Below are 24,103 nucleotides of genomic sequence, written 5' to 3'. Positions count from 1 at the left end.
CAAACATTAACACTTTGGAAAACGTGTTATGACCATTATGTACACACAATGGGAGTTTCGGACAATTTCTTACGTGATTACTAAATATGGAGGTATGATTGCGTCAATCTTCAGTTCACCCTTATTACCTGGGCATGTTATTTATAAACAGGTACAAACTTCCATATTAGGTTTATAACTCAATTGTTTAACTAGACTCATAACTCGTACTTATATGAGTATAAGTATACTCAGATATAAACCATCCGCTTGCATGCTTAACAAACACGAGTGAATTACAGATTCATGCAGCCCTACCTAAATCTAGGATTTGCAGCCAATGATCTGAAATTCGATAAGCATTTTTCAAATGCCAAAACAGTTCTGCTTATTAAACGCCAAATTTTAGATCTTTGCCCCCTCAAAACCCTCCAGTTAAAATGCTGTCTTTTTAAGTATGTAACTTATAAGTATGACCTTGCAAATTAACCAATAAAGCTAAATGTGATTCAGTTGAAACTTTATTGATAAACAAATGGGTTATGGGTTTACTAGCACATTCTATGCATTAATTATATGAATACAACGGTTCAAGTACCAAAATGCTGCTTTTAAATTAACACAGGTAACAGTTGCTGCTCCAACAAAAATTTAGTTCAATTGTTATTTCATGAAACTACAAAAATTATACAAAAGCAAGCGTTTACAGATTACATTAACATACAAGTTACAGAATTCTTTTTACACATACTTGTGAAATTTGAAGGGTTTTATTTGTGATTCGAACCACTTGATAACTACAGTTAGTATGCTTGATAATACCTTGCTAAAGACACGATAGTTTTGAAGAACTTTTTGTTACATTTTCAATTAAAGTTCAAGATTTTATTGTTTCAAATTTGTTTCCTGGATCTTAGACATATTCATATGCGTTACTGCATTCTGAGATCTTCACTGGTTTGCCTTGGAATGAAGTGACGGTGTCTTTATCGCCCAATTTCCTCAAGATTGGATCGATGGTCTGGTCATCAGCGTCATGGAACTCCATGTTGTGATTGAGTTTGATCTCATCTTTGACTTTGCTCCAACTTGTGGTATATTGCATCTTATCCTTGGTTGTAGCGCCATCTGGAGACCACATGATCAAGACATCCTTACTTGTGTCGCGGCCCTCCAGAGCAAAATTAAGAGTGATTCCCGCGTATCTAAAGATTTAGTTGATTAAAAACTTGGTGCTAGTAAAGTATTCGCTGTGACGGACTAGGCAAAGGAGTAGTTAACTTCATAAGCACCTATATATATATATGATTAAATAACATTGGTTGAAACATTGAAAATCCCTACAGAAAACTTCTTTTTGTTTTTACTTTTGACCTTATACCTTGAGAAATTAGGAAGAAAAAGGTTTGTATATTGTTGTTGTACGTTAATACATTTGTTTCCTAGCATAATATTTCGACAGGCTTCAGTAGTTTATAATTAGGAATAAAGTTGTCCCCAAACTATTGCCAGTTTAAAAATTCAACCAAAAACATTTGCATAAAACCATTAAATTCAAACATTGACTTTGTTTATAATATATTTTTAATCAATATCATTAGTAATTATATATATATACATTTTTAACTAAGTTTACCTGCATTTATCCTTAGGCAATTGCTCCATTAACTTTTCAAATGGTTGATCAACACTTTTTGGAATCTCAGAATTTTCTTCGTAAATAATTTGATCCTTAGTATCGTTTATGATCAAACAGCAAGCAACAGAAGATGCGCTCTTGCTAGACACTTTTTGAATCGCGGCCTTGGCGCATTCGCTAACCTTAATTCCGGAACTTACGCCCATACTATTTTAATGTGATTATTTTTTCAAAATCTGAAACTAAACGAAATAAATTTTATAGTCGCTTATTTCGACAATATATAGTTTTTATTTTGCTACAAATTTGCTTTCAGGAATTGGTCCTCTTTGTCGCAACTTTTCATGGTTTGTAAACGTAACGGTCACTTCTTATATATATTTTTGACGATCACCTTTTACGATTTACACACACATATAGGGTAACTAAATTGTGTAGGGTGAAATTACACATCCATTTAAGTTTAGTGTAAACATTTACCCTCGCGATTACAAACTGACTCTATACTTTTAAAGCTATTAACACAATTTCCAAATATGGTATCAAAGACGCGATTGGGCAACATGGAAGAAAGACGTGACAATGGTGTATGACGTCATCCAACATAGAAATAATACAAAAATGAATATGTTTGCGCAACGCCATAGAAATTCTTTATATGGATATTGGTTTGGCGTATAAACAGATCTAACGTTTTCTTTAGTGCCCCCAAAAGATATTGCACCAAAAAAGCACTGTAAAAATGACTTATTTATCTACAAATTACAACAATGTCCCAAAATTTTCGCCACGTTTTGTCTAATTGCATAAAACGTGCCCATCCATTGGAACAAAGCTCTCTTGTGGTTTATTTTTCTATATTCACTTGACGACTGGGTAAGAAAAACAACATTCTCCTTGCTTACTTACACTCGCAATGTGTTTTACGAAATTAAAAAGAATACCATGTAAAGAATCCTTTGTAACGTTAAGATTAGAATAGTGGTCATGGTGTAGTGGTTTACTGATGACGTAAGAGGGGATTTTTTACTCGTGTCCATTCATGCATTTGCTTTACAGCTGAATTGTTGATAGAAACTTTCTGTAATGTAATCTAATCTAAAATTGCCATGTATAAATTTGTTCCAATTATATCGAGAAATGTGAAGGTTAAACTACATAATCATACATTCGCACAAGCCAAAAGGTTCGCTACCTCAGCTACAGACCCATACAAAGTGCTTGGTATTGAACGAGATGCCACGGAAACAACGGTAAAGAATGCTTACATTCGAATGTCTAAAACTTTTCACCCAGATAGGAATCCTGGCAATGAAGAAGCAAAACAGAAGTTTATAAATGTTCAAAATGCATACAGAAGCATAATGGAGAAGTTTGCAGCTTCTTTTGAAGGTTTGTTTATTTTTCAATTATGATTAAATGAATGTAAATTATTTATCTTCACACGGCAGGGTAATGACAATGGTTATTACTTATTACATGGGTGAACTATTAAACTCTGTATTTGAACAAATGTAACTTGTGTATCTTAGCATGGCGGGGCAATGACTGTCATTATAACACGGGTGTTCTGTTTTATACACCTCGTGCTCGCTTACAAGTTAAAACTATTTATTTTTCCATGTTTTTACCCCCTTACTTACTGTAAGTTAAAACAGGAATATATACAGGTTTCATTGTTATCCACAGCCAAAGTTTGTCAAACTGTTGACATCACTGAAGATGATTTTAATTTTTCTCCCAACTTTTAATTTAGTTTTTGTCCTATTTGAAATAAAACAATTATGTTCTTAAATTCTCTTGCATGTAATGTTTACATTGATATTAAGATATATTTCAAGGTGATGAGAAAGAGAAGGCAATGCCATATGCATTCACCATTTCACCGCTGGGTATTGAAAATGAACCGCAACCTACATTTCAAGATCGCTTGGCTAGTTTTATACTCGTCGGAATATTTATAATTTCTTTAATGTTGTTGTTTAGTTCAAAGACCCTCGATCCATTATATGTGAGTTACTATACCTGAATAATGAACGTCAAGAAACAGTGTCTCTTGTTAAATATTTAATTGGTATTCAAAATCCTATATTCATACATCTCTTAAGTTTAAAAGAGATCTGGCAAATTTAGTGATTGAGTTCTTAAAGGGCAAAAGTTTTGATGTGCTATTCTGGTGGACTTCATCAGGGTATGCCCCTTTAAGTGCTTTGACCTAAAACACGCATGCCTTGCTCTAGGATAGTGATAGGATACACAATCAGGTGTTTTCATTACAAAACAATAACTATATATTTATATATTTTAAGGAATCAATCGGGGAGCGTGTAAGAGAGGCAATGAAACCTGACAAGGAAACTTTAGTTAAAATGATCCACCAACGAACGCTACGTGAAGATGCGGAAATAGAAAAAGTGGAAAAATCTGGAGAAGAATTGAATCAAATTTGGGACAAATATAAAATTAATTTTTCCAATCGTAAAAGCTGATATAAATTGTTTCGTAAAAGCTGATATAAATTGTTTCGTAAAAGCTGATATAAATTGTTGTAAAAGCTGATATAAATTGTTGTTTAAAACTGAGCAGTACGAATACTTTTTGAAATTTTCCGTATTTTTCTTTCTACTGTATCTAAAATAAATGTTCTTTTGCAGACAGTTTTCTATGTTCTTTTTTCTAATTAATAACTGTAACTTATTTATCCTCGCATGGTGGGGCATTGACAGTCGTTATAACACGGGTGTTCTGTTTCATACACCTCTTGCCAGCTTACAAGTTACCACGTATGTAACTTATTTATCCTTGAATGGCGGGGCAACGACAGTCGTTATAACACAGGTCACAGGTGTTCTGTTTCATACACCTCGTGCCTGCTTACGAGTTACCACGTATCACTTTTTGCAGGTTAACAAAACAAGGGACAACATTTAACGTTTTTATTAATCACGGTAGCAAAGTTTTGTTACAAATCTAGTATGAAAGTAAATTGCACCAGAAAGTTGAATGTGTTAGCAGGTCTTTATAAGACACAATCAATAAAGAAGCATCACCAATGGTTCAGTCAGTCATGGAAATGTATGCTGAGTGTATGTTAACTCTGCTTCACCAAAACTACAAAAAGCAGCGCAAATAATGATTCTAACAAAATAATGGCACTTTGTTTGGTTGGTTTGTGTGTTGACAGCTACTGAGTTAACCGCTTTCACGTTTCAATATTCCATTTTGTTCCAAGAAATCTTTGAGATGCATCCCTTCACGAATACTCCTCTTTATGGACTCTTGGTCCGTCTCCTCTTCCGATCCTTGAACCTGTAGTTCTCTGAGGAAACAAACATGTTCATTTAACATCTAGAAGATTAGTTCCTAACCAACGAATATAGAATTGTTCCTCTTTTGATCCATGGATCTTTTGATCTATGTGTCTCTAAACATGTTCAACTAGAATCTACGAGTTAAGTGTCCCTAATATAACTAATATAGAATTGTTCACGATTGACTAAATTGTTGCCAGTTTTTGGAGCCTACTATTATGATAGTAGAATAAACATCCGGAAGAGTTAAAATTTACTTAAATAATATAGAATAGCAGTCGTTGAGTCAATTACTGTGTGTGTATTATTGTTTTTACAGTCAATTGATTGTTTTTATGTATGGCAGATAATTTGGACAACCCGTTAGTGGCCACTGGGTTGGAGCAATTGCCATTAAGTGTCTTTCCCAAGGACACAGACGCCAACAATGGTAGCAGCGTCGAGCCTTGAACCTATTACCCCTGGGTTATAGACAGGCGCACTAACCACTATGTCACGGCGCCGGACAGTATAATATAATGATTGTAAAAACATAATATTGCATCCACACCTGGTTCTACAACATGAAGCTTCCACGGCATCAATCAACAAACTTCTGAATCCTCCTTTCTCCAAATGATGGAGAGCATAAATGGTGGCCCCTTCAGGGGAGCATATCGCGTCTTTAAGTTCACCTGGGTGTTTGCCTGTATCGAGTAACATTCTACCAGCTCCCTGCAGAAGAAACATGGAAGTGTGTCTATGTTGTTGCTGCCAGGTAAGTAATAGGCGGGCACGAGGTGTATGAAACAGAACAACTGTGGTATAATGACTGTGGTTGCCCCGCCATGCGAGGATAAATAAGTTACTTACGCGGTAACTCTTAAGCTGGCACAAAGTGTATAAAACAGAACAACCATGATATAACGACTGTCGTTTTCCAGGCACGCAATGCAAGAATAAATGAGTTACACACATTCAATACAATACATGAACTTACAATCAGTGATTGAGCACCAAGACGTAACGCCAAACCCCTTGGAAGTCCCATCTTAACAGCCCCATCAGAAAGTGCTTCAATAGCCTCGAAAGCCTAGAATGGAACAATTTATGTTTTAAATACAAACATAGACTTTATTTAACACACATATTTAACACCTTTAAAAATGTATGCACAGTTTTTTAACATATATCGGTAATAGATTAAATAATTATACAGATGAATATGACACACATATAATACTAAAAAATATAAGTATACAGTTTATTTAACAGACATACGATGCTCATTTCTTAAATAGGTAGACAATAATTGTGTTTACATACCGGTACATATACTTTAATACTATTTAATTTAACATACATACACTGACAATGACTTGATTATACACAGTTTATTAACATACGTATGCAGGTCCTGACCCACTGAGACCAGTCACAGCATCAATATGAGCTTCTTCCACCTCTTCTACCGTTCCAACTCGTCCAAATATTTGTTCAACAACCTGACAATCTTCATCAGTTGCGTTCTTACCTGGGGTATATTAGTGGCTGAGTTAAAAGTTGGTGCAATTAGAAATGTCTGGTAATTGGTATCTAACAATGTTTTACAGGTGCGAGGCTTGTCGCTGCTACCATTGCGAGTGTTTAACGATAATTTCTCCAACCCAGTGGTCACTAATAAAGACACAAGGTGTATGAAACAGAACACCCGTGGTATAACAACTGTCGTTTCTGACATGCGAGGATAAATAAGTTACATACAAGGTAACTCATAAGCGAGCACATTATGCATGAAACAGAACACCCGAGTAATAACGACTTTATTTTCTAGCACAACATTGAACAAGGACATACCAGGAAACACCAGCCACTCACCTAACACAACAAAAATACCACTTATTTACTAGCATACCATAACATGTACACACCTGTAGCGTACACAGTTGCCCCTTCCGTTACCGCACAACATGTGTTTGTCATTCCCCGCATTACTTTGGCATCTGCTTGAAGTTTCTGTCAAAAACAAATTAGCTTCTCCAATTAGATGAATCTAAAAGCAATGTTATTAACCATAGCTCTACTACTACGTGAATGAAAAGGTATATGGCAACAAAACTACTAGAAATTCACTATGACTGCCAAAACAAAACTGAATGAATTTCATTGTGGGACGAGCAGCGATAGTCGTTATAACACGGGTGTCCTATTTCATACACCTCGTGCCCGCCAATAAGTTACCACGTAGTATGTAACTTATTTATCTACGCATGATGATTGACAAGCAATGGCAATTGTTATAACATTGGTGTTCTGTTCCATACACCTCGTGCCCACTTGCAAGTTACAATATATCCTTAGCTATGAACTAAGATACCAATGCAGTAAAATGTGTAAAGTTTAAAGTTTATATTTATTAACATGCGATAAATATGACATCTCCTATTCTACTATGACACTGGAGAAGCTACTTTGCTTTAGCAGCGTAACTTCGACCAAAACCCAAAATAACAGGCAAGTCAGAGTAAACACGGTTATGTGTCTTCTTATCCTTGGTAATTACACCAAACTCCTGCTAGAACTTACAAAGGCACAGGTGACACTTCCACACTGATTAGAGTACTTTAAATGTAATACCTATTTTTTATTTTATAAAAAGAAAAAAATCCGGCCATACATGAAGAAATAATGAATAAACATACAATTCTTATCAATTGCTTGTTATTGGTTATGTTTACTATGTACAAATTCCCCGGGGTAACTTGGCTACCCTGCCACCCCAGGTTCGGCGCCTTGTGCCCACTTTCAACACAAACCCCCAAATAAAATTCTCCACCTTTTCTATTGAAGCAATATTTACACCAGCGGCAAACGAAACAACCAAATGGTCTTTAGTGATGAAGGAATGTAGTTCATCTAACACAAATGGAATGATCTTTGGCTTTACTGCGAGAACGAGCAGTTTGCTCTCTTGCACCGTCACTTTGTTATCTTTTGTGAACTTGACTCCAAGTTGCTGCAGAAGTAATTTATAAAATTAACAGCGTTAAAAGATAATGACAACAGACCAAATGTTGGGGTGATGTGCCAACTCTGGCCTATATTCAAGGTCCCATGACATGACTCACTGTAGGACCTCACCCATATAGAATAGAATGTACATATACAATGTTGGGTAATGGAACAACTCTGGCCTAAATCCCAGGTCACATGACATGCCTCACTGTAGGACCTCACCCATATAGAATAGAATGTACATATACAATGTTGGGTAATGGAACAACTCTGGCCTAAATCCCAGGTCACATGACATGCCTCGCTGTAGAACCTCACCCATATAGAATAGAAACGATTACGTAACAATATTTTTTTATTGTCCTGAAATTCTTATATATATAAATGTATTGTACAAACTAACTTTTATTTCTTTAACTGTGGCTTTTTTGGTTTCTGGTGTGCTGGCTATGATCTGGCTTGCACGGATTGCACCTGTTGATTAAACAGGGACTTAAATTTGTATTTAAAGCAAGTACATTATATCGTACATAATATGCCAAAACCAACAAAATCAGCTTTTTACATTAGCGAAAATCAAATAAGTTTAAAAAATGGAAAATTACAACAAAACTTTTTTTTGAATCATGCTACGCATAAAACTTAAAATGTCAAATAAAAGCATGATATAATATATATGTTTCATACCCGATCGAACCAAGCCTTTAGCCACGTATAACGCAAGATTGCCCGAGCCAATAAATCCAATGTGCATGTCGATCGCTTTCAGTAAAATCGAGACACCTTTAGAATTCATAAACTTAACGTAACGATTAAATATATAATAAGAATATGTTTAAATGATACTACTTATGTGTGTTTCACTGCGTTTCAAGTAGGTTAGTGCAGAAGCATCTAATGTTATAATAAAAAAACTGCTTCTTCGTAACTGTAATAAATTGCGTGAAACCCTGATCTAGGACGATTCTCGTAACGAAATAACAGTCAGGTTCAAGTTCTGGCTTAGTAGTAAAACTAAATAAAACTCGTAGTTGGCAAATCTGTGCGAATTAATTAGTAGGGCAGTTCTGTTTTTCACTTAATCCCTACAGAAAGAGAAAATAGAATAACATGCGAACGGTTTGCCCGCATTTCAACTCTCGCATTTTGTGTTCAAATCCGCCGGTTAAAATACGAGACGCTTGAATAAAAGCTGACGAATTGTTGCACCAGCTGGTTGGTATGACGTAGAACATCACGTGGTTGGCATGCTCTCGCCGCGTGATATGAATAAATGAAACTTATTTATCCTCGTGTGAAAGGGAAACGACATTGGTTTTAATACGGTCGTTCTGTTTCAGGCTTACAAGTTACCACCTATCTAACTTTGTGGGTGTAAAATGATGTCATATAATCCCGCATACGTACAGGTATATTAGAAATACATTAGCACGCATGTTTACATACACCAAATAAATTAAATTGTTTTCATCTCTTTAATAGACTATGAATTTAACACCACATATAAGCAATGTATGCTTTGTAGGACAAAGAATAAATTTATTCAAATTTGTTTATTGAACACAGCCGTTTGTATATAGAAACTTTGGATTTTTAGTACAGATTGCATTGATAACTTTTTTACAGGTGATTATACGATAACAAATTGGAAAGAAAGGTCGGCACTAGTGAAAAATCTTCCAGTACGTTACAGATTAGGCTGATGGAAAGTGTTAGAGGTTGGTAGCAAATCCATCTACGGTGTTTATATGCGGTTACTAAATATATAGTAGGCCGGGAGAAGACGGTACACCTTTAGCACATAATACTCAAATATCCTGATCGTGTTTTAAACAATTAACAACGGTCTATGGGAGTCGTGGGGATACGGTTTTATAATTCTTTGAAGGATCTTTGTTTACTACCAAATGGGACGAGAAAATGAAATAAAAAGGTGTCCCATCTCCCCCACTCTACTATACGTTTAGCGGTTAGCAGAAAACGTATACGGGGACTCTTCACTAACACCGAAAACTTTTTACATCAAATGAATAGCAAACGCAGCTACAACGGCCGCTGTTAAAACGCGTAAGTTTCCACATAGTGTGCGAGCTGCATCCGTGGTGGTTGATTGTGTCGCTTCAAGTGTTGTGGTCGTTGGTAGTTTACTTGTCGTTGAGACATGTGTAGTTTGTGTTGTGGCCATTTCCCCAGACCCTTCGGATCCCGCTATATTCGCGTAATACCCTGTAGAATCCCAGAAATCGCAATAATCCTGTCTATAATTGTACTCTGGTTGCGGCAGTGGCACCTCAATGCGCATGTTGACCCACGTTAAGCTGTTCTGTTCGTCAAAAGAACTAATTTGACATAATATTGTTATTATATTATACTGTTAGGTATAAGATGGATAATATAACACATATAGAATGTTTGTCATATTTCTTATATTTTTAACAATTAATAACGTTCTTTTAGAGTTGTAAAGATACCGTTATATAAATCTGTAAATATTCTTTTTTAACTACCAAACAGGGACGATGAAAAAGAACAACACGTCCCATTTTACCCTAACCTATTGAACCATCTTACCCCAACCTACTAAATTTACCTCACTGGCTGAATATTGGTATTTCGGCCAATCACCATACGCATCATTCACCCCGTTCGAAGGTACGCCATTATGTGCAAAATTGCCCCAAAACGCTTGGAAGATGCTGCTTGCTATGGTGTCGTTGTCGGTAAATGTCATTCTGCATGCAAATATTCAAGTCTATAAATAAACGCATAAAGATAACCAAACACGTTTGTGACGTGCTCCTTTGAATGAAGTAATATATCAACTTGTTTATCATCGCATAACGGGAACTTCAGTCGTAATATATATATAACACGGGTGTTCTGTTTCATACACCTCGTGCCCGCTTCCAAGTTACCACGAATGTAATTTTGTGCTGTTTTTCTGTATGACCGACAACTTAGACGAACTCATTTGTGACCATCACTTATATGGGTTTGGGCAATTGCCGTTACGTGTCTGTTCTCTTTCATAGACGGAATTTCGACTCGAATCTTTGGACTACACTCAGTCGCTGTAACCACAGTCCTATGGTGCCAAACATTTTAATTAAAACCTACCCGAAGCTCGGACCGGATCCGAACACGAACACGACCTCGGATCCATGGAACGAAGTCCCGCAAACTCCATCTAAGTTTTGTCGTACAGCATAACAACCAGGGCCACCATTAGGGTACGAGTTGTCGTATAAGTAGATTTCCTTTCCCCTGCTACTGTTTGAAGCAAACCTGAAAAAAAAATATTGAACAAGTGAAAAAATCCCGCACTTACAAAGTCAAATACGTGGTAAATCGGAAACGGGTACGAGGTGTATGAACACCCGTGTTTTATAACGACTGTCGTTAATTTCCCGCCATGCGAGGATAAATATGTTATACTTTCATTAGTATGAAGCAAGATATATACTGTTCGCACATAAACCACATACAGTATTTCCTAATCGTGTTTTAACAATTAACAACGCTCTTTTAGAGTCGTAAAATCTACGGTTGTATAATTATGTAAATATTCTTTATTTTATAATAAACGAGAATAAAACATAGACCATGTTACTCTAATCTTCTATAAATATTACAAACGTTCAACAAACAATTAGAACAAACAGTCAGTGCAACAAAATACGGAACTGACAAAAATCAAGGCTGAAGAAGTATAGATGACATATATAGGCTATTAGTAAAGGGGTAAGAAGGAACACCTTATCGTACTAATTTCTCGTGGCAGCTGGTACTAAACAAAGAACATTTACAGAATTATAAAACCGTATCCTAACGACTCCCACAGACCGTTGTTAATTGTTTAAATTCCGATCATGATATTTGGATATTATGTGGTAAAGGTGTCCCGTTTTCCCCTACTCTACTATATATATTTTTTCCTAAATATCACCAGTCTGTGCAAAGCACAATAAAACCTTGCTAGAGCCCTAGATGGGCACGTAAAGAACATGTCGGTGAGTTCCACCCCAAGCACTTGTGTGTAATCGGTTGTTTGGGAGGGGTTGCTGACCAATTGTTCATACTTCGTATTTACCATTTCCCCAATCTCTTTCCCAAGCATGTATTTGTTGAAGTCCTATATCACAGGGCAAAGTAAGTATAAGCTGAGATATAAGGATAAGCGTCATTGATTTATAATATATATTAGGTTGGGGTAAGATCGTTCTTGTTTTCATTCTCTTTTATTGCCACATAGGTAGTGAACAAATATAGTTACGTAACCGTATCCTCACGACTCCCATAGACCGTTGTTATTTGTTTAAAACACGATCAGGATATTTGAGTATTACGTGGCAAAAGGTGTCCCGTCTTCCCCAGTACTATGCTGTAGTAGGTTGGGGTAAGATGGTAGAGTTTATCGTCCCATATGGTTGTAAACAAAGATTATTTACAGATTGATATAACCGTACCCCTGCGACTCTAAAATAGCGTTGTCCATAGTAAAAACAAATAGTTAGGAAGTCTAGGGGTTTTGTGCTACCGGCACACCCATCTTACCCCACAGTGTACACTTCAGTATACTACAGTACTATACGTTTCATCTGAATTACAAATCTTACTTCAAACTCCACTTTTCCTATATTGGTATTATTGAAGATTGCAACCACGTATGGGTAAAGTTCCTCCGTGTTTGTTCCTATAATAAAGTTCTTCTCTGGCCACTTTCCCTCTTGTATAAGCTGCAATGGTTGATCCGTGAACTCATGGCCATCTATTACAGGCCGGTATGGTTCAATCGCGTTGAAGATCTCAGCGTTAACAAGCGCGGACTTTCTTACTTGTCCCAAAGCATTGACGAGGGTTGTTGGGTCTGTTTCCCTTGTTTGTAAAACATGATGCAGTTTAAAAACCTAGTTGCCGCTAATGGGTTGTCTATAAATTGTCAAACATCCAAAAAAACACTCACAAAATTACAGAAGTAGTAACTTCTTAGCAGGCACGAGGTGTATGAAACAGAACAGTCGTGTTATAACGCCTATCGTTTTCCCGCCACACCAGGGTAAACAAGTTACATATGTTAGTTCATCTCAGGTCCCATAAAAGCCCCGCTGTATGACTTCACCCATACTAATTTCACAATAGAAAGCAAATCGTTACACTTACATAAGGCAAGTAAGGTTCTTGGTGCAGTTGATTGCTTCCATTAAATACTCAGTGACCCGATATGAATCTACTGTTGTGGAATATTTAAACACCGACGGGTTGCTTTGCATGATAGCTTGGTGAAACAGAGGTTCGCTTGTACTTGATACCAAGTGAAACATAATGGCTTGAGCTCCTGCGCTGTTGCCGAACAGTGTTATCTGTATAAAGATGTTGTAGGTTGGGGTAAGATTGTACATGTTTAATGGGGTAAGATGGTACATGCTTTAAATTAAGATGGTCCATGTTTTAATGGGGTAAGATGGTCCCTGTTTTCATTCTCTATTATCGTCCCATTTAATAGTAAACAAAGAGTATTTACAGAATTATTTAACCGTTTCCTCACTACTCTAAAATGGCGTTGTTAATTGTTGAAAACTCGATCAGGAAATATGGGATAATAGGTAACGGTATCCATCTTATCGAGACCATTTTTTATAAAAGATGTTATGCAAGGCTTATTCTGAGTTTAGTATATCTTCAATAGTTCTTTACCTTATCTTTGTCCCCACCAAACTTATGTATGTTTTCCTGCACCCATCTCATAGCAAACTGTTGGTCCTTCAATCCCTGGTTTCCTCCCAACTCCACACCACCTTGCTTGTATGCAAGGAATCCTAATGCACCTTTACGAACAATTGGGATTGGTTTTATTAATAATACGGTGGGGGAAATGGGATACCTTTAGAACATAATATTCCAATATCCTGATCATGTTTTAAACAAATAACAACGGTCTATATGGGAGTCGTAAGAATACGGTTTTATAATTCTTTGAATGTTTTTTGGTTACTACTAAATGGGACGAGAAAATACAATGAAAAGGTGTCCCGTCTTCTCCACCCTACTGTATATAGGTCAGGGTTAGAAGTAGTCTTACCGGGTGGCAGACGAAACAGAGGTACTAAAATAAGAATTTCATTATGTCGGGTAGCAGAAGTAACTTAATACAGGCTATTTTATCCAGAATATTTGTTATTTAAATAATATTACTGTGGGGTAATATGGGTACCGGTACATAGCATATAATATCCCATATTTCCTAATCGTGTTTTTAACAATTAACAACGGTCCTTTAGAGTTGCGGGGCAACGGTTATATAATTCTGTAAATCTTCTTTGTTTACTACAAAGTGGGACGATATAAGCGAATGAAAACATGTCCCATATTACCCCAACCTACTATATATATGTATCGCACGTTCGTAAAATTACAAATATAGTAAAATGGGGAAAGGAGGAACACTTATTGTCCCATTCATTCTTTTTTTTCGTCACGTTTGGTAAAAAACAATTCAAAGAAATATAAAACCGTATCCTCACGCCTCCCATAGACCGTTGTTGGTTGTTTAAAACATAATCAGGATATTTGGATATAATGTGCTAATAGTACCGTGTCTAATTACCGTACGTACACTACTATATGTGTTAATTAATGAGATTTACCTAATCTATAGTTAATGGTCACAACAACAGTATTCGTTGCATTGCAAAGCCACCGCCCATCTTCCAAGTAACTTGTGCCCGAGTCGGCGAAGAAAAATCCTCCGTGAATATAAAATAAAACTGGCAGAAGGTTTGAGGGTTTTGTATCGGCAAGATTGAACGCAGAGGGAACGTCTATGTCCAACACGAGACAATCTTCGTTCAGCTGTAATATATAGATGGCACGTATGTAACTTATTTATCCTCGCGTGGCCGGGGCAAACGACAGTCGTTATAACACAGGTGTTCTGTTTCATACACCTCGTGCCCGCTTACGAGTTACCACGTATGTAACTTATTTATCCTCGCATGGCGGCGCAACGACAGTCGTTATAACACGGGTGTTCTGTTTCATACACCTTGTGCCAGCTTACAAGTTACCACATATGTAACTTATTTATCCTTGCATGGCGGGGCAAACGACAGTCGTTATAACACAGGTGTTCTGTTTCATACACCTCGTGCCCGCTTACGAGTTACCACGTATGTAACTTATTTATCCTCGCATGGCGGGGCAAACGACAGTCGTTATAACACAGGTGTTCTTTTTCATACACCTCGTGCCCGCTTACGAGTTACCACGTACGTAACTTATTTATCCTCGCCTGGCATCGCAACGACAGTCGTTATAACACGGGTGTTCTGTTTCATACACCTTGTGCCAGCTTACAAGTTACCACATATGTAACTTATTTATCCTTGCATGGCGGGGCAAACGACAGTCGTTATAACACAGGTGTTCTGTTTCATACACCTCGTGCCTGCTTACAAGTTACAACGTATGTAACTTATTTATCTTCACATGACGGGACAACGACAGTCGTTATAAAGGTGGCTGTACACAGTATCCGGGATTCGTCCGTTTTGTCTGTTTTGTCCGGATTTCGCTGCTGCACGCGAAACTCGGTAATGGGTTTGCATACGACTTCGCAGGCGAATTCGCTTGCCGGATATACTGTGTACAGCCACCTTAACACGGGTGTTCTGTTTCATACATCTTATGCCAGCTTACAAGTTATCAATCATGTTACTTATGGGGGATTATTATTTTGGCGATTTCTTGTTAAAAAATGAAAAGGAACTATTGTATATATCAGCAGCCATGTATGTTACATTTGTTGCGCATTCTCCATGGTCGCACTCGTAATAGATCTGCTGGCACGCAAGTTGGTTTGACACAGAAGCGTTAAGCGTTCCTGATGGATAAGCCTCTGCTGACTCTGGAGGCATGAATCTGTATAACATGATTTAAATGTAACTTATTTATCCTCGCACGGCGGGGTAACGACAGTCGTTATAACACGGGTGTTCTGTTTTATACACCTCGTGCCCGCTTACAAGTTACTACGTATGTAACTTTTCATGTGACAGTTTAGACAAGCTATGGCATCATCATTGGGTTTGTCGTAATAAGTGTTTTGCCCGAAGACACATACACCCGCAATGGTATAACAGCCTCCTTTGGGCTAGTGCGGGCGCGCTACCTACTATGCCAACCCCCTATAGCAAAGCTGCATGTTTTAGCAGTAAACGCTAAACTAAATCGTTGTATTTTTTCTACATAAATATTTTTAATATAAGCACACCTTAGCGGGCCTGTTGGGGCTGCTGCATACGGAATGTTGTAAAACGAATGCGACTCTTCATGGTCTTTCCCTATGATGGTGCCGTTGGCAAGTGTTACTTCAGGATATGTAGCTGTGTCGTATTGAGTCGGCGTCTTTATGGGCTTGGGGTTTCTTTCTATGTTGTTGCTCGGGAGAGGAAAGTTCTCGAAGACCAACCGCTGAACTTCCTCCACACAAATAACTTGTGCTACTTGTATGCACAACAGGTGACTTATTATTACATAAAGCTGCATGCCTGTCCTCCCTTAATTTTTCAGTATACAGATTCTTGTTTTTGCTAAAAGCTATTTACAATAGAATGCTAAATAAAATACTTGTGCAAACGCGCTAACATTTTGAACAGACGTATATAGGGTTTGGGAAGAGTACGATACACCATTTCATTCTGTTTCTCGGCTTATTTAGTGGTAAACAAAAAATATTCAAAGAATTATAAAACTGCATTTTCGCAACTGTTATAGAACGATCAGGATTTTTAGATATTTTAGATGCTAGCGGCCAAAAACTGCCTGATAAAGTTACTTCTAAAGCTTACAGGCTATAACATGGCAAAACGAAAGAAAACCTTAAATTTCACTATCGCTTTTTAGGAATGTTTGCAAATGGTGATTTCTTTAGATCGGTAACAGTTTTACAATGACTTTCCCTTTAATCGAAGTGTTATGCTTGCTGCAAGCACCAAGCAACTAACCATGCGCTTACGTTGCCGGGATACCATAATGTCCGTCAAGGAATGATGAAGCAATTAATGTTTAGAATCTTGTGCCAATATTTGAGCGCTTAAAACCCCTACGTGGGTTACGGTTACTGGTTGTTGAAATGTTTGGCTACAACTAATTAATCATGATGAAACTTTATCTCCGGGGTTGTTCAAATGTTGGCTGCCTTTACTTAACTTTGAAGTTTTGATCCAAACTGCTAAGTTGTTTAAATAAAAGGTGTATTACGTTACTTTATTTGTGGGGTGTAACAGTCACCTCTTTCACCGAATTAGGTTTTTACTTCGTTTGTTTTACCGTTATATATTCCCGCCTTTAAGCTTTTGTATGCGTATTCTGTATTTTTTATCGTTAACTTCCCCTAAAAGAAATAAAATAAAGTAATTCGTTCAGTTAGGTTTATAGTTGCAAATGCTAATTAATGAATATATACGGCTTAAACGAGAAGAACTGAGTATTCCCCAATGAGTTAATTAATCTTAACGACTTTTAAAGGTTCATAATATAAGTAGGGTGGGGGAGGTAGGACAAACTTTAACACATAATATCCAAACATCCTGATCGTGTTTTAAACAATTAACAGCGGTCTATGGGAGTCGTAAGAATACGGTTTTATAATTCTTTGAATGTTCTTTGTTTACTACCAAATAGGACGACACAATAAAATTAAAAGGTGTCCCATCTTCTTCTGCCCAACTATATTAGTTTAATAGGGGTTTATACATTTAATGATAACTGTGGCACTTAAGCTAGATATCTACGTTGTATGCTAATACAAAACCTACTAAACGTTTAATTTAGTGAAAGTTGACATAGATAACACGGTGTACATTCATGTAAATTGGTTAACGGTTAACCAATTAGTTAACAAACCGTAAATATTCGGTAACGATTCGCCAAGACAATGACTCGTGGTTAGCCCTTGGTAAAATTATATATATGTGTCCTTGGACAAGACCCTTAACGTCAGTTGCCCCAAACCAAAGAACTCTATGCAACGTGTTCTTTGCTCAAACCCAGTGGTCACTAATGGGTTGTGCAAATTGTCAGTCATGCCATAAACAATTAATGTATTTACCCACAATGTTACATATGTGACTCGCAAGCGGACACGAGGTGCATAACGTAAAGTATCCGTGTTATAACGACTGTGTTGTCCCGCCCTGGGAGGATAAATAAGTTACATTTATTCAATATTGTACATAATATAAATTTAAATACGGTGTCGCGGAAATCTGGTTGCCATTGGCTGCTTATAACTTATTTTTTTGAGAAATCTAAAACTTTGGTTCCGACTAAAAATAACAGTTAATTGTTGGATGCAACATATTTTGTACATTTCTTTTTAAAGATTGATCTTCTTAATAAAAAATTGATGCTGTATTTTACCTTAAATTATACATTATGACGTATGACCATCAGTGACCTCTACCGTTAACACGTCATCAACAACGAAAAAGGACGATAAAACATAAATTTTCACATTAGATAAAATAAACTATCTAAAAACATGTATATATTCAAGTAATCTTCGTTCGAAACCAGATTTATAGATTTCTGATAAAACGGCACATTGCGAAAACGGCACATTGTTGACACCAGGCGCCTAAAATCTTAAAATTATACGACCACCGGGTGATGCTACAGAGCAATCTAGGAATTCAAATTATTTTGCTGCAATTTTGAAACTGAGATGTCATTGCGTTTCGTTTGCTGTGTTAACTATGACTTGCAATTGTAGCGGCGTCTGCGTAGTAATAGTGATCGTGTGGTAGTTTTACATTCGGCGCAAGTCATTTTGGACGTAGTTTAGTTATAACTAAGTAGTAAGTACGGTTGTTTTGATGCGCGGTGTACCGGCAGTACCGCAACACAGCTATAACGTACCGTATTTTTTATTTATCTCCTTGTAAAAGATAGCGAACTACGGACGTTAAAACACGCGGTGCTATTAATATATTAGATAAAAACATTGTTTTTGAATCCAGGTAATTAGTTGAAAAATAAAATGTCTTCTGTGAGGTTCACAGTGACGAAAACTGATTCGAAAGATGAACCATCAGTGGAACAACAAGAAGCGACAGAAGCTGGGGAAAAGTAAATCTAATTATTGGATACATAATTTTATAAACACTTATAAAAACATATCATAAATATTACTTATTCCTTTAAATCAATAGGGAAGATCATATTAATTTAAAAAGAAGATGAAAGAATCGCTATAAGCATACTACTGATAAAAATATATATCTATATATACTTAAGAAAACTTGGGATGGCATACTCGGCTACCACTAAACTAGTCGCCGCCTAAATTTGATTTTGCTTTTTTAGTTGCCGGACTAAAATTTTAGTCGGCCGATTAAAAAAACGGGTTAACTAATAGTTACCAGTTTAGTCGGTAGCCGGGTATACCATCTCTGGACCTACAAGTAATTTGCATCTTCAATATTTAGGTTTCCATTTAAATGTTGTTTATGTCGCATGCCTTTGACTTACCATATATTTGTTATGTAGTTCTAAAAATACTAGGCTTGTGGTCAATTATTACTGTATATACGCTTTTAAATATAATAAATTGTAGTTCAATAACTATATAATAAATATACCCACAAAAACATTGCGACCTTTTCAAAGCACAAGTACTAGGATACGAAATATATATAAAAAATATAAACAATTTTTATTCACGTTTGCTTGAAGACTGACTCTAATACCAAATGATGAGGACACGGTTCAACCTGCGGGAGTTCTGGATATCAACAAAGCGCCAACTGTGTCAATATTAAGCTCGGATCAAGGTTAGTTGGAGTTGATAAATCAACGTCTTGTGGCAATTTCTATGTTATTTCTATACATTACTTTAAATCGGCTAATAATCTAAATTTGGTTTTATTTCACATAAAGAATTTTTTTCCCTAAACTTATCTGATTTTAGATTGGTTTGATAAATAGGAAAAATGTCAGTGCAGGAGTTAGTAGAAGGTTCTTTAAACAGGCTATTTGTAGTGTGTTATGTGGTATTAGTAGAACTGATTATAAACTAAGAAAATATACACCTTGTGTTTTGAGTATAAGCATTATGGAACTTCCTGTTATGAGAGTAAGCAGGTATTGATGTATACCTATGTATACTATATCTATGTGGGTAGGGTCCTTCCCCATGAACCAGGGTTTAAGCAAGAGTTTGCACATTATCCCAACACCCAGACTGTTTATATATGTCGCTCATGCGAACAGAGTGGATAAGTCTCCACCCATAATCCTCTGCCTATGTTGTTGAAAGACATTTGTTGAAATTGTTGGTTAAGATTTATTTAGGCATTCCCTCACAGTGCAGTTGTCTTATTATTGCAATTGCTATTTGTTTTAATACCCTTGTGGCGTGACATTTATTGTTGTGGCTTGTATATTAAAAGTTGTGTTATAGGTTAACAGCAGGATAATCCGTATGAAATGCATGTCTAAAGTAAACATTTATATTCCAATGTGTGCTCACTGTTATGTAGATTACTGTAAAAATGGTATCCTGGTACTTTGTACTTTGAGAATGCTGTAACATCATGTGGGCTGACATGTAAATTGCACTAAAGCAGTGACTAACAAAAAGGCTGGCCACATTAGGTCCAGCAAATATAAGTTTTATATTGGGCAAAAATATTTGAGTTTTTCTATTACACTCAACCTTGTGGCTTGTAATACATGGTATTTTCCACCCACCCACACAGTGTATGTATGACTCACTATCTTGGTGAAAGATCTGTTTACAGTATTGATGTAACATCTTTATATAGACGTGTTGATATGCATGGTGGTGATAGACATAACTTCACTGTTAATGTGTCAAGGATTTGTATAAATACAGAAACTTTAGTTCATACATGGTAATGTAAAGGCTATCACCCACAAAGTAACATACGTGGTAATTCCTAAGCTGGCACAAGGTGTATGAACATCCGTGTTATAACGACTGTCGTTTTCCAGTCACGCGAGGATTAAGCAAGTTACTGTGATTCATTCATAAATAATAAAAAAAACAAGACAGCCTACATACATATATATGCATTGTATTGTAAGGTGGCAATACCAACTTGTAGTTATTATACCCGTATTTAAATGTCAACGAATAAACCACGTATTTAAAACGGTCCATAATTACGCGCGTGTTTTGCAAAAGCTCTCAACTTTAAATATGCCCGTTGGGCGTCGGTAGAGAACCTTAATCGAATGAAATTGCTTCTCGTTTTCAAAAGGTTACTTTTGGTCGTCCATTGTTTTCCTTCTTCGATCGCCCGCGGCATTTCATGCTCTTTTGCCTTCTGGGGTTCGGTTTCTTTCATGTTCCTATCTCTCCCTCTCTCTCTCTCTCTTAGTGACGTGGCGATTGTACAGAGCTCGAAAATAGCCGGCTATCTGTTCAACACTCATGGTTTAATGCTGTCACGTTTTCGCATTGCTTTATGTGTACGTTTGAAGTACTTCCTAATGCTCATATCTCATAAACCCCGGGTAATCACGTCATTTATTTCTTTATTCCCAGCGGGGAATTAGTTTGCAGTTAATGTTGCCATGACTACAGTGCGTCAGCGACGAATTGCTTATCCACGCAAGAGCTGTTCCGTGTTGTTTCTTTATGACTAGATAAATACCAAGCTCATAGCGGGTATTTCGTGTTTAACTCTATATACTTATAGCGCACTGTAAAGACAAGGGAGTCGTGCCAATTCTTTTATGTTTAAAATATATCTAGAATTTTATTCCCGTATCGATCTTTTATTAAAAGGTCGCATGTCTCGATTTCGCTTCGCGCCGAAATTTAGCAGACGCAACTTTGTACAGCCGACTATCGACGTTGTCTCACATGAATTATGCAACGTATTTTCCACCCTGCATTTTAGGAATCGGGTTCTCGCTTATAGCAAAACTTAGGGCTTTTAGTGCAGGGAAACTTTTAATCAGTCATTGAAACGCAATGGACTATTTACAGCTGAGGGGTTTGCGGGTTAAAAGTGCTCGTCTAGTTTCATTCACGTTTAGAACGTGCTTTATATACGTGGACGCTGTTGTACAAATGTAGGGAGAAGGGTTGTGGGAAAGCTAAACCAAATATTGGTTTAAGAAGCAACATGTTAGTGCAATATACAGCTCGTTAAACATCGGATGGCCATATAAACTAGAACCGTTTACTGCCGACGAATTTCAATCAGTTATTCAGACAGTGTTTCATGCCATCCGTTACCCAGGGTGGATTAGAACAGAAACCGTATAACGAAAAGCGGCGCATCCGGCCACAACAACGTGCATTAATCATCATACCATGGTTAGTTGGTATTTGATTAAAGAATACGGAAAGCATAGAAGTTAGGTGTACTGCGGGTCTGCGGGTTAGCAAAACTACCATGCATGGTTTCCTGTTGAGCTGCAGAAGTAGTTTAAATGGCCGTGTTGCTACAGGGGTATGACGTCATTAACGTTGGCCATGTTTCCTGAAGGTTGAATTCTAATATTGGAAAGAAAGTTGAATGAATTGGCAGTGCGTGTGTTTAGTAGCCTCTTCAGCAAAGTAGAATAGTTTGATGTAACATCTGTACTTTTTATGGGACATTATAATGTATGTGGCGCAATATATTGATTGATACAGTGATTTAGTTTTGGCCAGAAATTATTTTCACCAAAAGTCTGTGCTTAAAATTTATTAAAACGTCTTAAAAAAACAACTTTTAATCAAAAAGACATTGATTATTAAACTGGTTTGGTAATATTGCAAGTTTCATATGGAAATCATTTTAACGCTATCAGTGCCTTGCTATCAACAGAGTAGTTAAGTTGTTAGTTGTGCAAGAATATCAATGGCTTCCCTTGATAGTTGTTTGATATGATTGGTGCTTTGGGAGTTACTTGCGACCTGCTGCGTGTAGATGGCATCCCAGGTTTTGGGAAATATTGTTTCTTCTGCTAAAAGTGGTTATGAGGATATATCTGGCTCCGAGTACAACAGTGAAAAAAGCAGTGAGTTTTGTTTGAAATATGTTCATAATATTTAATATATATATATATATATAAGTAATAATTCAGATTGGAAAAATGCCATGTTTTTTTCTTAAATATTCCGTTTAATTTTGCTAATTGGGAAGAAAATATCCATTCAGGCAGTTTGTAATCCATACTGTTGTAATATACTAAATTAAAAACGGTGCAAAAATTGGGGCGTATTCACTCTATTTAAGCCGAAAATCCTTGCATAAAAATTATTAAAAGTATCCTGTCACAAAAACAAACTTTTCAATCCGGTTCATAATCATAAAGTTATTCGATATATCAACTGGTTTGGTAATTCCTCTGTATTGAGTATGTGCTTTCTAATAAATTACTTTGTTTGAAGGATTTTCTGTTGCATTTGTAAAGAAGAAAGAAACAAACTCGGAGAAAGCGATTCTTATCGGTAACAAATGATGCCGTTGTTGTTCTGCTGCTAGTTTGGGTTGCATAAGATTCTTAGATGCTTTTTATGTTTTTGATATAATTCACTCATAGATGATTGTTGGCTGGTTTATTAATTTAACTTGGTGCGTGGGATTGACATTATAATTAAAGTTATTGCTAAAACCTCTCAGCAATTAGAACACTGTTATTTAACATTAGTAGTTGTTATAGCAGTAACATGCAGTGTAATTTACAAGGGTGGTTTAAAAAAACACAAGGCTTTAGTTGCAAAAATTTAGCTGCTACCTATTTTATTATTCATTGATTGATAGATGTTATTAAAATGAAATCTTAATAAGTCTGCCAAGCAGTTCCCTGTCTTGTTTCCACGCATGTAGTAATACTAGATGCATCATGACAGCTATCTCATGTTTCACACATGCTGGCTGTTTTATTGATTCCTTATTATTTATCAGACAACTACACTGTGATAGTTCTGTATTCCAAAAGTTTGGTAATAAATTCAATATGACAGCTTTGTTTTATTGAATTTCATTCAATTAGCAATGAAGTGGTTTGTGGCCAAATAGTAACTCCCAGGTTATGGAATTGACTCCTTGATCAATTTCTTCCACTTTTTTCTTTCGAGTGCAATCATTGCGATTTGTTGTTCTCTGCTGCTTTTCAATCAGTTACGCTGCACAATTTCTAGCAATCAATAACCAAT

The 24,103-nt window shown here is 36.6% G+C and overlaps 5 protein-coding genes and 1 long non-coding RNA gene across 11 annotated transcripts in view; 3 read left to right on the top strand and 3 right to left on the bottom strand.

Annotated features, from left to right (window-relative positions):
• Positions 1-482: 482 nt before the first annotated feature.
• On the bottom strand, positions 483-1,888 carry LOC100185305 (cofilin). Its single transcript, XM_002131318.4, has 2 exons — positions 1,616-1,888; positions 483-1,184 (listed from the first exon to the last, which is right to left on the bottom strand). The coding sequence occupies exons 1-2, from the start codon at positions 1,822-1,824 to the stop codon at positions 893-895; spliced, it is 501 nt and encodes a 166-aa protein (XP_002131354.1). The 5' UTR covers positions 1,825-1,888; the 3' UTR covers positions 483-892.
• A 783-nt stretch (positions 1,889-2,671) lies between these two features.
• Positions 2,672-4,114, top strand: LOC100175116. 2 transcript variants are annotated; one of them, XM_009863302.3, is made up of 3 exons: positions 2,672-3,010; positions 3,460-3,629; positions 3,928-4,114. In XM_009863302.3, exons 1-3 carry the CDS (start codon positions 2,728-2,730, stop codon positions 4,105-4,107), a joined length of 633 nt encoding a protein of 210 aa, XP_009861604.1. In that variant the 5' UTR covers positions 2,672-2,727; the 3' UTR covers positions 4,108-4,114. The 2 variants fall into 2 exon arrangements, with proteins under 2 accessions (XP_009861604.1, XP_009861603.1); XM_009863301.3 differs by having other exon boundaries at positions 3,448-3,629.
• A 425-nt stretch (positions 4,115-4,539) lies between these two features.
• LOC100177441 (pyrroline-5-carboxylate reductase 1, mitochondrial-like) lies at positions 4,540-8,842 on the bottom strand. Its single transcript, XM_002131157.5, has 8 exons — positions 8,611-8,842; positions 8,327-8,397; positions 7,745-7,924; positions 6,840-6,924; positions 6,315-6,442; positions 5,909-6,001; positions 5,480-5,643; positions 4,540-4,937 (listed from the first exon to the last, which is right to left on the bottom strand). The coding sequence occupies exons 1-8, from the start codon at positions 8,717-8,719 to the stop codon at positions 4,811-4,813; spliced, it is 957 nt and encodes a 318-aa protein (XP_002131193.1). The 5' UTR covers positions 8,720-8,842; the 3' UTR covers positions 4,540-4,810.
• Positions 8,843-8,968: 126 nt separating this feature from the next.
• On the top strand, positions 8,969-11,533 carry LOC113475144. Of its 2 annotated transcripts, XR_003396886.1 has the most exons (4): positions 8,969-9,332; positions 9,550-9,641; positions 10,438-10,643; positions 10,956-11,533. It is a non-coding gene; the product is annotated as an uncharacterized LOC113475144 (long non-coding RNA). The 2 variants fall into 2 exon arrangements; XR_003396887.1 differs by lacking the exon at positions 8,969-9,332 and having other exon boundaries at positions 9,552-9,641; positions 10,438-10,575.
• Positions 9,441-16,704, bottom strand: LOC100179034 (cholinesterase-like). The gene is made up of 10 exons (XM_002125056.2): positions 16,193-16,704; positions 15,720-15,840; positions 14,568-14,772; positions 13,618-13,748; positions 13,084-13,283; positions 12,540-12,798; positions 11,895-12,055; positions 11,041-11,208; positions 10,514-10,655; positions 9,441-10,246 (listed from the first exon to the last, which is right to left on the bottom strand). The coding sequence occupies exons 1-10, from the start codon at positions 16,465-16,467 to the stop codon at positions 9,941-9,943; spliced, it is 1,968 nt and encodes a 655-aa protein (XP_002125092.1). The 5' UTR covers positions 16,468-16,704; the 3' UTR covers positions 9,441-9,940.
• Positions 16,705-18,906: 2,202 nt separating this feature from the next.
• kcc (potassium-chloride cotransporter) overlaps positions 18,907-24,103 on the top strand; it is a 29,696-nt gene continuing 24,499 nt past the window's right edge. For 2 of the 4 annotated variants that reach the window (NM_001033830.1, XM_026838814.1), the window contains 2 exon segments: positions 22,776-22,962; positions 23,336-23,395. In NM_001033830.1, coding sequence (NP_001029002.1) covers positions 22,872-22,962; positions 23,336-23,395 — 151 coding nt within the window. In that variant the 5' untranslated portion in view covers positions 22,776-22,871. 4 annotated transcript variants of the gene reach the window in all.

The sequence above is a fragment of the Ciona intestinalis genome, unplaced genomic scaffold (genome assembly GCF_000224145.3).
Source record: "Ciona intestinalis unplaced genomic scaffold, KH HT000119.2, whole genome shotgun sequence".
NCBI classification, from domain to species: domain Eukaryota; kingdom Metazoa; phylum Chordata; class Ascidiacea; order Phlebobranchia; family Cionidae; genus Ciona; species Ciona intestinalis.
The sequence above is the reverse complement of the archived record's forward strand: the minus strand, read 5'-3'. Positions and strand labels throughout refer to the sequence as shown.